This window comes from Coregonus clupeaformis, chromosome 15 (genome assembly GCF_020615455.1).
Source record: "Coregonus clupeaformis isolate EN_2021a chromosome 15, ASM2061545v1, whole genome shotgun sequence".
Lineage (NCBI taxonomy): Eukaryota > Metazoa > Chordata > Actinopteri > Salmoniformes > Salmonidae > Coregonus > Coregonus clupeaformis.
The window spans coordinates 14,600,331-14,612,539 of record NC_059206.1 but is presented as its reverse complement, the minus strand read 5'-3'; the positions used below and the strand labels follow the sequence as shown (position 1 = coordinate 14,612,539).

The following is a 12,209-nucleotide window of genomic DNA, read 5'->3' as shown; positions in this document are numbered from 1 at the left end:
CCCTCCCTCCCTCCCCCGCTGTCCCTCCTTCCCTCCCCTCTGTCCCTCCTTCCCTCCCCCTCTGTCTCTCCCTCCCTCCCCGCTGTCCCTCCTTCCCTCCCCCTCTGTCTCTCCCTCCCTCCCCCTCAGGTGGTGAAGCCCGTCCCCCTGCGACCGGATGGGAGCGAGGCTGGCTGCAAAGGGGCGGAGGCCGGAGCCGACACGCCCACCAGCTCATCCCCCCAGCAGAGCAGAGGCCGCCGAAGCCCCTCCCCCGGACCCCCCTCTTCCTCCTCCTCCTCCTCCTCCTCTGGCAGGGCCGGTGGGAAGCCTGAATCCCCCGGGGTGCGCAGGAAGAGGGCCTCACCCGTGCCGGTGATTAGCCACACACACAGACGTAGCGCACACACACAATACACCGACATAAAGACATTTGATGATAATATAACATTAATTAGATATCAAACCTCTTCACTTGGGGTTTAAAGAACTGTAAAAAGTATCATAGCAATATAAAGTCCTAAGTGACTATTTAGTGACAATATAATGAACCCATGTAACTATTTGTCTGAGGCTGTCTTGATCTGATGATGTCGTTGTGTAGTTTCAGAGTGGCAGGGTGACGCCCCCTCGCCGGGCGCCCTCCCCAGACGGCTTCTCCCCCTACAGTCCTGAGGAGACCAGTCGCCGTGTCAACAAGGTCATGAGGGCCCGCCTCTACCTACTGCAGCAGATAGGCCCCAACTCCTTCCTGATTGGAGGAGACAGCCCAGACAACAAATACAGGGTGTTCATTGGTCCACAGGTAGGAAGTGCTGGATGTCCACTCGGACCAATGAAGAAAGATGAAAGAGAATCAAGACTCATTTTCACATCGACTCCCTCTACCCTCTATGTACTTATTAAAAGGGTTAGATAGGTGTTAGCAGTATGACAGAAATTCCACCCCAGCTTTTACCGAATTGCGTTTACAGCAATGGTCTTAAGAGTAACTGTCCATTGAAAATCTCACTTTTAAAAGTTAATATTCTGTTAACTCATACCCAAATAATGTTGTAGACTCGTTCTACACTCGTATTTGTGGCCAAAGCATAAATTGGAGAAAAAATAGGGCTGGGAATTGCAAGGGACCTCACGATAAGATATTGTCATGATACTTAGGTGCCGATATGTATTGCGATTCGATACTGTGATTTTATTGCGATTCAATGTTCTCCCCCTACAGTTCTGAGGAGACTAGCGGGAAAATATAAATTGTGATATTGTCAAAACGATACAATACTATATATCGTCAAAAATAATATCCCCATATGTAATTGTACTAAGAAAAAACACTTCAAAAACCACACCTCAAACTTGTATATCAATGCTTGCTATTTTCTCATAGAGTATGATGTCATACTCCTCAGGAGGATGAGCTGACCAATCAGTGGTCTACTCGCATTAAAATATTTTATGACCAGTGTAAGCCCACACTATTCTGTTGCTTTTTAACATACAGTACTTAATTACCATTTTTTGGAAGGAAAACGATTTCACTCGTATTGTAAGTAATTATAGGTCATATTTCATAGTAATCTGGAAACACTGGACAGTTACTTTAACAATTTGCTTCACTTGTACATTGGCCGGCTCTTTTTGTTTACCCAGCCATTTACTAATGTAGAGATGGAATGATTTCCCAGCCATTTACTAGTGTAGAGATGGAATGATGACCCAGCCATTTACTAATGTAGAGATGGAATGATGACCCAGCCATTTACTAATGTAGAGATGGAATGATGACCCAGCCATTTACTAATGTAGAGATGGAATGATGACCCAGCCATTTACTAATGTAGAGATGGAATGATTACCCAGCCATTTACTAATGTAGAGATGGAGTGATGACCCAGCCATTTACTAATGTAGAGATGGAGTGATGACCCAGCCATTTACTAATGTAGAGATGGAATGATTACCCAGCCATTTACTAATGTAGAGATGGAATGATGACCCAGCCATTTACTAATGTAGAGATGGAATGATTACCCAGCCATTTACTAATGTAGAGATGGAATGATGACCCAGCCATTTACTAATGTAGAGATGGAATGATGACCCAGCCATTTACTAATGTAGAGATGGAATGATTACCCAGCCATTTACTAATGTAGAGATGGAGTGATGACCCAGCCATTTACTAATGTAGAGATGGAGTGATGACCCAGCCATTTACTAATGTAGAGATGGAATGATGACCCAGCCATTTACTAATGTAGAGATGGAATGATTACCCAGCCATTTACTAATGTAGAGATGGAATGATTACCCAGCCATTTACTAATGTAGAGATGGAATGATTACCCAGCCATTTACTAATGTAGAGATGGAATGATTACCCAGCCATTTACTAATGTAGAGATGGAATGATTACCCAGCCATTTACTAATGTAGAGATGGAATGATTACCCAGCCATTTACTAATGTAGAGATGGAATGATGACCCAGCCATTTACTAATGTAGAGATGGAATGATGACCCAGCCATTTACTAATGTAGAGATGGAATGATGACCCAGCCATTTACTAATGTAGAGATGGAACGATTACCCAGCCATTTACTAATGTAGAGATGGAGTGATTACCCAGCCATTTACTAATGTAGAGATGGAGTGATAACCCAGCCATTTACTAATGTAGAGATGGAATGATTACCCAGCCATTTACTAATGTAGAGATGGAATGATTACCCAGCCATTTACTAATGTAGAGATGGAATGATTACCCAGCCATTTACTAATGTAGAGATGGAATGATTACCCAGCCATTTACTAATGTAGAGATGGAATGATTACCCAGCCATTTACTAATGTAGAGATGGAATGATTACCCAGCCATTTACTAATGTAGAGATGGAATGATTACCCAGCCATTTACTAATGTAGAGATGGAATGATTACCCAGCCATTTACTAATGTAGAGATGGAATGATTACCCAGCCATTTACTAATGTAGAGATGGAATGATGTAGAACTTCATCGCCTCTTACTGAAGGGCTGTGTCCCAAATGACACCCTATTACTTGTATAGTGCACTATATGGGCGAATAGGGTGCTATTTGGGACGCAAGTAAGGATTTCAAAATCTCTATAGATGGAATTTGGTCTTTTGTCGAAAAAAAGTCGCAGCAGATCTGTGTCCGTCTGTGTGACCATTCATGGCCGTCTGTGTGTGCCTGCGCGTGTGTTTGTGAGTGCGATATTCGTATGTATATGCACACACAGGTGAGTAAGCCCCGGTCCGCTGTCCTCCTGTCTCTGTAGACCTGTAGCTGTGGCCGAGGGGCCTTCTGTATCCACGTCCTCTTCGTCATGCTCCGAGTCTTCCAGCTGGAGCCCTCAGACCCCCTGCTCTGGAGGAAAACCCTCAAAAACTTTGAGGTAACCTTCCAGCAACCAACCGACGTGCCCTAACCAATCTGTATAATTCCCCTTTCTCACTACTGAGCCGAGCAAACTGAGCTGTACCGTGCTGGCCTGTTTACGGATCCACCATAGTTGCTGAAACCGTGCTGGACGGGACAATGTGGAAATGGGATATCCGTACCAGCACAGTATGCTTCAGGTCGAAACAATAGTTTGAAAAGGGCATACATGATTAGTTAAACCCATTTGTAAAGACCAATTTCCAAAGAAACTTCAGAGCTAGAATATTTCTAATTTATGTTTAGGATAACTTTCAATGACTTGCACCATCTTGAATGCACCTTAGATATGCACTTGAATACGTAGATACTTAACCACTAGTGGAGAAAATGCCAATCTGACCCAAGATGAGCGTCTAGGGCCAACTTCACCCTACAATGGCTAACTGTGGCATTGTCTCCAGGTGGAGAGTTTGTTCCAGAAGTACCACAATCGCCGCAGCTCGCGCATCAAGGCGCCGTCGCGCAATACCATCCAGAAGTTTGTGTCGCGCATGTCCAACCCCCACACGTCCTGTCCATCCAGCAGCTCTGGCACCTCCAGCAACGACAGCAGGTAGAGCGCGCGCACACACACACACACACACACACACACACACACACACACACACACACACACACACACACAGGTATACGGAGTACAGGTGTTGTATTGTAAAACCTATTATGCCAGAAGGCCCTTGAATACCACCAATTGTATAAACAAAAATGGTGGTGTCAAATGTTTATGTAAAGGAGGGTCAAGCATTGGTTTAACACATTGGTCCAGCTTGGTTTAACACATTGGTCCAGCTTGGTTTAACACATTGGTCCAGCTTGGTTTAACACATTGGTCCAGCTTGGTTTAACACATTGGTCCAGCTTGGTTTAACACATTGGTCCAGCTTGGTTTAACACATTGGTCCAGCTTGGTTTAACACATTGGTCCAGCTTGGTTTAACACATTGGTCCAGCTTGGTTTAACACATTGGTCCAGCTTGGTTTAACACATTGGTCCAGCTTGGTTTAACACACATTTCTCTCTTTCCCTTTCTGCCCTGTCTGTCTTTATGCATCTATATATTTATATCTATATATTTCCTTTATTTCTCTCTCTCTCTCTCTCTCTCTCTCTCTCTGTCCCTCTCTCTCTCTCTCTCTCTCTGTCCCTCGCTCTCTCTCTCCCAATCTCTCTCTATCTTTCTCTCCCCATACCTCTATCTCTTTCCCTCTCTCTGTCAGTAGTCTTAAGGATGAAGAGGAGCAGATGTGTCCCATCTGTCTGTTGGACATGCTGGATGAGGAGAGTCTGACTGTGTGTGAGGAGGGCTGCAGGAACAAGCTGCACCACCACTGCATGTCTATCTGTGAGTACAACAGTACGCTATCATAAGTTCAACTCATTTCAACCAACAGTATGCTATCATAAGTTCAACTCATTTCAACTTTTGACGCATGTACAGTGTGATATAAGCCTAGGTGAGCTGTGACATTGTCAAAATTGTTTTACCCCAGTAACACTTAGGGTTAGTTCGTAGGGCAGGTGTATTCAAATCTTACCCTACGAGGTCCTGAGTACTGCTGGTTTTCTGTTCTACCAGATAATGAATTGCACTCACCTGGTGTCCCAGGTCTAAATCGGTCCCTGATTAGAGAGGAAGAATACATTTTTAAAAAGCAGTTAAACTGGCATCGAGGTCCAGATTTGAATTTGAGAGGCATATGGTATTCTGCTGTAGTTGCTTTTAAGAACGTTATGGTATTCTGCTGTAGTTGCTTTTAGGAATGTTATGGTATTCTGCTGTAGTTGCTTTTAGGAACGTTATGCACAGGTACAGTGAGGGAATAAAGTATTTGATCCCCTGCTGATTTTTGCCCACTGACAAAGACATGATCAGTCTATAATGTTAATGGTAGGTTTATTTGAACAGTGAGAGACAGAATAACAACAAAAAAATCCAGAAAAACACATGTCAAAAATGTTATAAATTGATTTGCATTTTAATGAGGGAAATAAGTATTTGACCCCTCTGCAAAACATGACTTAGTACTTGGTGGCAAAACCCTTGTTGGCAATCACAGAGGTCAGACGTTTCTTGTAGTTGGCCACCAGGTTTGCACACATCTCAGGAGGGATTTTGTCCCACTCCTCTTTGCAGATCTTCTCCAAGTCATTAAGGTTTCGAGGCTGACGTTTGGCAACTCGAACCTTCAGCTCCCCTCCACAGATTTTCTATGGGATTAAGATCTGGAGACTGGCTAGGCCACTCCAGGACCTTAATGTGCTTCTTCTTGAGCCACTCCTTTGTTGCCTTGGCCGTGTGTTTTGGGTCATTGTCATGCTGGAATACCCATCCACGACCCATTTTCAATGCCCTAGCTGAGGGAAGGAGGTTCTCACCCAAGATTTGACGGTACATGGCCCCGTCCATCGTCCCCTTGATGTTGGTGAAGTTGTCCTGTCCCCTTAGCAGAAAAACACCCCAAATCATAATGTTTCCCACCTCCATGTTTGACGGTGGGGATGGTGTTCTTGGGGTCATAGGCAGCATTCCTCCTCCTCCAAACACGGCGAGTTGAGTTGATGCCAAAGAGCTCAATTGTGGTCTCATCTGACCACAACACTTTCACCCAGTTCTCCTCTGAGTCATTCAGATGTTCATTGGCAATCTTCAGACGGCCCTGTATATGTGCTTTCTTGAGCAGGGGGACCTTGCGGGCGCTGCAGGATTTCAGTACTTCACGACGTAGTGTGTTACCAATTGTTTTCTTGGTGACTATGGTCCCAGCTGCCTTGAGATCATTGACAAGATCCTCCCGTGTAGTTCTGGGCTGATTCCTCACCATTCTCACGATCATTGCAACTCCACGAGGTGAGATCTTGCATGGAGCCCCAGGCTGAGGGAGATTGACAGTTCTTTTGTGTTTCTTCCATTTGCGAATAATCGCACCAACTGTTGTCACCTTCTCACCAAGCTGCTTGGCAATGGTCTTGTAGCCCATTCCAGCCTTGTGTAGGTCTACAATCTTGTCCCTGACATCCTTGGAGAGCTCTTTGGTCTTGGCCATGGTGGAGAGTTTGGAATCTGATTGATTGATTGCTTCTGTGGACAGGTGTCTTTTATACAGGTAACAAGCTGAGATTAGGAGCACTCCCTTTAAGAGTGCTCCTAATCTCCGCTCGTTACCTGTATAAAAGACACCTGGGAGCCAGAAATCTTTCTGATTGAGAGGGGGTCAAATACTTATTTCCCTCATTAAAATGCAAATCAATTTATACAATTTTTTACATGTGTTTTTCTGGATTTTTTTGTTGTTATTCTGTCTCTCACTGTTCAAATAAACCTACCATTAAAATTATAGACTGATCGTTTCTTTGTCAGTGGGCAAACGTACAAAATAAGCAGGGGATCAAATACTTTTTTCCCTCACTGTATATCCATTATGGCGCTACCACTGTACGCAAACTACTTCAACTGGTGAAGAAAAGCACTGAGTGAAAACAAGACTTTCAGGTCCTCCTCACGGCTTCTACTCTGTGTATTTTAGAGTCATTTCACCGTATCAGCCACTCTCAAAATGCATGTATAATCACACCACACCTCATCAAACGGAGGCTGACTCTGTGAAGCGGGAATGATAATAGCCTTTAGCGTTCCACATTGCCTTCCAAAGCGACCTCCCCTAACATCGACCGACTGACTGCATGAGACCTGGGTCTCTGTGGCCCGGCCTCAGACATGGACTCGTCTGACATTTAGTGACTCATCCATGGAGGTTTTATAGTCCAGCGAGCCTGACTGGCGACCGCACCACCACCCACCACTCCGCTTACTCCCATCCCATCACCCCTACACACACACACACACACACACAGCCCCCTCCATCACCCCTACACACACACACACACACAGCCCCCTCGATAGAAGTCTGAAACGTTCGTGCCGAGGCTCTGGTCCTTCTCTTCTCTCTATAAACCAGTCTAATTGTTGCTCCATTTTATTGGAGCATTGACTTCCTTGACAGCCAGTCAGTGCATTGTCCTCTTTCTAAACTGGGGGGAGAGCTAATTCTGTTGGTCGGACTGTCCGTCTCTGTCTCTTTTTGTCTGTTTGTCTCGCAGGGGCTGAGGAATGCCGGCGGAACCATGAGACGCTCATCTGCCCCCTCTGTAGAGCCAAGTGGAAGTCCCATGATTTTTACAGGTAATTATAACGTGTGTTTGTGTGTGTGCTAGGAACTAGCAACTCCTGGAAAGACTCCTGGGATGGGGGGGAGGGGGATTGATTCGACAGCGCACCAGCTGGTATCTGGTATTGTTGTGTGAAAGACGGGGGAAGCGGCTTCACTATATTTGTGTCTGGGAGGAAAGGAAACACCTGCCTCGTCTGAGATGACAGAACAGCTGTGGAGCTTAACAAATCTCATGCGAGCTGAATGCAAGTTATGGTTAACTAACAGTTAGCTAACTATTGAATGGTTTATAAGCTGTTTATAAGCTCATAAAGTGTTATGGATTTAGACTAGAGCATATCGTGTGGAACTGCACAATGAATCTGTGATGGATTCATTGTAGGCTACGTCAGTGGCACACAGTAGCCCAGAGACAGGAAAGAGCCTTAAGTGTTTGCGGTGAGCTACGCTACAGTGCATTCGGAAAGTATTCAGACCTCTTGACTTTTTCCACATTTTGTTACGTTACAGCCTTATTCTAAAATGGATTAAATTGTTTTTTCCCCCTTCATCAAGCTACACACAATACCCCATAATGACAAAGCAAAAACTGGTTTTTAGAAATGTTTGCAAATTTATATAAAAAATAAATAATAATAATATTTACTTAAGTATTCAGACCCTTTACTCAGTACTTTATTGAAGCACCTTTGGCAGCGATTACATCCTTGAGTCTTCTTGGGTATGACGCTACGAGCTTGGCACACCTGTATTTGGGGAGTTTCTCCCATTCCTCTCTGCAGATCCTCACAAGCTCTGTCAGGTTGGATGGGGAGCGTCACTGCACAGCTATTTTCAGGTCTCTCCAGAGATGTCCGATCGGGTTCAAGTCCGGGCTCTGGCTGGGCCACTCAAGGACATTCAGAGACTTGTTCCGAAGCCACTCCTGCGTTGTTTTGGCTGTGTGCTTAGGGTCGTTGTCCTGTTGGAAGGTGAACCTTCGCCCCAGTCTGAGGTCCTGAGCGTTCTGGAGCAGGTTTTCATTCATCAAGGATCTCTCTGTACTTTGCTCCATTCATCTTTCCCTCGATCCTGACTAGTATCCCAGTCCCTGCCGCTGAAAAACATCCCCACATCATGATGCTGCCACCACCATGCTTCACGATAGGGATGGTGCCAGGTTTCCTCCAGACGTGACACTTGGCATTCAGGCCAAAGAGTTCAATCTTGGTTTCATCAGACCAGATAATCTTTTTTCTCATGGTCTGAGAGTCCTTTAGGTGCCTTTTGGCAAACTCCAAGCGTGCTGTCATGTGTCTTTTACTGAGGAGTGGCTTCCGTCTGGCCACTACCATAAAGGCCTGATTGGTGGAGTGCTGCAGAGATGGTTGTCCTTCTGGAAGGTTCTCCCATCTCCACAGAGGAACTCTGGAGCTCTGTCAGAGTGACCATTGGGTTCTTGGTCACCTCCCTGACCAAGGCCCATCTCCCCTGATTGCTGAGTTAAGAAAAAGGGAAGCGGTCTGAATACTTTCTGAATGCACTGTATATTAGGGTAGTCCACAAATGGCTAAAAGTGTGCCATAGCCATCACATTAGCATGTTAGTGGTGCGCTAGGCTATATCATGCTAGGCCAAACAGGGCTACGCTAACGCCAGAGCCATTCCACTTAAAGCCTTATAGAAGCCAACAACTGAGCCCAGGTTGGGAGTTCGGGAATGCCAGTGTCAACAGCCCCGCCGCAACCCCCACACATACACACACACACACACACACACACCACCATTTGAGACCCCTTAGCTCTCAACCCTTACAGGCAACGGATGAAAGACACAGCTCACAAAAAACTACTCCTGGGATATGTAGCCAGCCACTGTAAAACATTATAGAACTAAAAACTATAGATATTTTAATGTTCTACACAATATGTTTATCTGAATGCTCTACTGCTGGATAATGTTACATACCCCTGAATGAGCCCGTGCCCTACCATAAGCCTCAATAACTAATTTGAACTTGAAGTGCCGTGTGTGGGTGGTGTGTGTGCGCGTGAGTATGCACACATATGTTAGTGTGCGTATGCGCGAGTATGCGCACCTGTGTTAGTGTGTGTGTGTGTGTACGTGTGTATGTAGGTTTGTCGTGAGCTGGATCCCCTCCACAGTGCGGTTATGTGAGCTAGACAGCCAGGCACCAGCCCTTGTTTTGTGCGTCTGCCTGGGAATGAAATGATAGCTGCCTACTAGTTGTTGTTTTCCCCCCCCTTAAGACATGAATACTGTCAGAAAGGATCTGTTACCCCCTCCGCCACCTCCTCGCTCTGAAATTGTACCCAGTTGTTTTTCAAAGTTTTTTTTGTATGATTTTTTTTCTTCTCGCAATTATGATGATGACCCGCCATGTCACGTGAACCTCGTGCCAATCCAACGGGAAGGAAAGAGTTTAGATTTTTCCGGTTTCAATCTTTTTTTCTCCCCCACCTCCCCCCATTGACAACTTCCCCCCCATTTAATTATATTCCGAAAGTATATTCCTGTATCCTGACCAAACCTGAATCAGCATATTCGTGACCATTATTGATTGTAATATCAATTGCTCAGAACTACAATTCAAACTTAGTCTAGCTACCTACCTACCACCACCATTTTGAGTCCCCCAAAAGTCGCTAAAAGCTCAGACTGACTTTGGCGTCTTTCTCGGCAGCCATGACCCCTCATCTGTCTCCATGGAGAATGCGGCGGCGGCGTCATCGTCCCACAGCGAAGGGGGTTCCAGAGGGGGGTCATCGTCCCAGGAGGGGGACTTCACACTGCCCCAATACGGGGTCCAGCAGATCCCACAGACCTACAAAGAACTGGCCGAGCCCTGGATAAAGGTGAGAGGGGTGGGAAGATATATATGTGGACCCTGGCTCAAATACATCTGTCTAATATTTTCAAATACTTGGTTTACCTTTTGAGCTTACATTTTTTGTGGGGACGATTCCAAATCCTTTGCATACCAAGAGGGGTTTATGTGTACTCGTGTCTATATCCGTTCAGACTCATTTACTGTCTGTGTCCTCCCAAGGTGTTTGGCATGGAGGTGGTGGGTTGCCTGTTCTCCAGGAACTGGAACATCAGGGAGATGGCCCTGCGGCGGCTGTCGCACGACGTCAGCGGTGCGCTCCTCCTGGCCAATGGCGAGCGCTCCTGCCCGGGGGCGGGGCTAGGGGCCGGGGTGGGCTGCGCTGAGGTGTCGGGTGAAGTGGTGGTGGAGTCGTGCTGTAGCGTCCTCTCCATGGTGTGTGCCGACCCCGTCTACAAAGTCTACGTGGCTGCGCTGGTGAGACTCTTTGACATTTAGATTTTAGTCATTTAGCAGATGGTCTTATCCAGAGCAACTTACAGTTAGTGCTTTCATCTTAAGATAGCTAGGTGGGACAACCACACATCACAGTCACAGCTGATAATTAAATAGTTATCAGCGAAGTCAGTGCTAGTAGAAAAGAGAAGTGCGAGTGATTTAGATGTTTCCCTTCTTTTCTTTAATAGGACTGTACCATACTCCATCTGTCAGGGAAAGCATTTTGGCCCCATAAAGTCTGAAGTCCTTAAACAACCCCTATCACAGCGGTTCCCAAACGTTTATCCTTCTATTCCAGGAATCACCATCACTTCAAAGACACTGTACTGTATAAAAAACAAATAAATAAAAACATGTATGCACTCACTAACTGTAAGTCGCTCTGGATAAGAGCGTCTGCTAAATGACTAAAATTAAAAAATGTAAATAGAGGGTCAAGTAACTTCAGCTCATTGCCATGAACCCAGTGCTGAACACATGAAATGTATTGTTATTGGTACTCAGGAATTGATTAGTTAGCGCTACCCGATCTCCGCTTTTACCCTTTGGCCTTTCTCCCACCCACCACATCTCTTGAATTGTCCTAAAGCCCATCTCAACAACAAGCTAGCCTGGCTAGTCCTAAAGCCCACCTCAACAACAAGCTACCCTGGCTAGTCCTAAAGCCCACCTCAACAACAAGCTAGCCTGGCTAGTCCTAAAGCCCACCCTCAACAACAAGCTAGCCTGGCTAGTCCTAAAGCCCCACCTCAACAACAAGCTAGCCTGGCTAGTCCTAAAGCCCACCTCAACAACAAGCTAGCCTGGCTAGTCCTAAAGCCCACCTCAACAACAAGCTAGCCTGGCTAGTCCTAAAGCCCACCTCAACAACAAGCTAGCCTGGCTAGTCCTAAAGCCCACCTCAACAACAAGCTAGCCTGGCTAGTCCTAAAGCCCACCTCAACAACAAGCTAGCCTGGCTAGTCCTAAAGCCCACCTCAACAACAAGCTAGCCTGGCTAGTCCTAAAGCCCACCTCAACAACAAGCTAGCCTGGCTAGTCCTAAAGCCCACCTCAACAACAAGCTAGCCTGGCTAGTCCTAAAGCCCACCTCAACAACAAGCTAGCCTGGCTAGTCCTAAAGCATACCTCAACAACAAGCTAGCCTGGCTAGTCCTAAAGCCCACCTCAACAACAAGCTAGCCTGGCTAGTCCTAAAGCCCACCTCAACAACAAGCTAGCCTGGCTAGTCCTAAAGCCCACCTCAACAACAAGCTAGCCTGGCTAG

At 45.9% G+C, this 12,209-nt stretch overlaps 1 protein-coding gene across 3 annotated transcripts in view; it reads left to right on the top strand.

Moving 5' to 3' along the window:
• Positions 1-12,209, top strand: part of map3k1 (mitogen-activated protein kinase kinase kinase 1, E3 ubiquitin protein ligase) — a 54,289-nt gene that overhangs the window by 31,916 nt on the left and 10,164 nt on the right. For 2 of the 3 annotated variants that reach the window (XM_041897421.2, XM_041897424.2), the window contains exons 3-10: positions 130-354; positions 584-784; positions 3,284-3,400; positions 3,849-4,000; positions 4,666-4,790; positions 7,547-7,628; positions 10,301-10,472; positions 10,667-10,921. In XM_041897421.2, coding sequence (XP_041753355.2) covers positions 130-354; positions 584-784; positions 3,284-3,400; positions 3,849-4,000; positions 4,666-4,790; positions 7,547-7,628; positions 10,301-10,472; positions 10,667-10,921 — 1,329 coding nt within the window. The remainder of the gene's footprint in view (positions 1-129; positions 355-583; positions 785-3,283; positions 3,401-3,848; positions 4,001-4,665; positions 4,791-7,546; positions 7,629-10,300; positions 10,473-10,666; positions 10,922-12,209) is intronic. The other variant, XM_041897423.2, reaches the window with a different exon arrangement.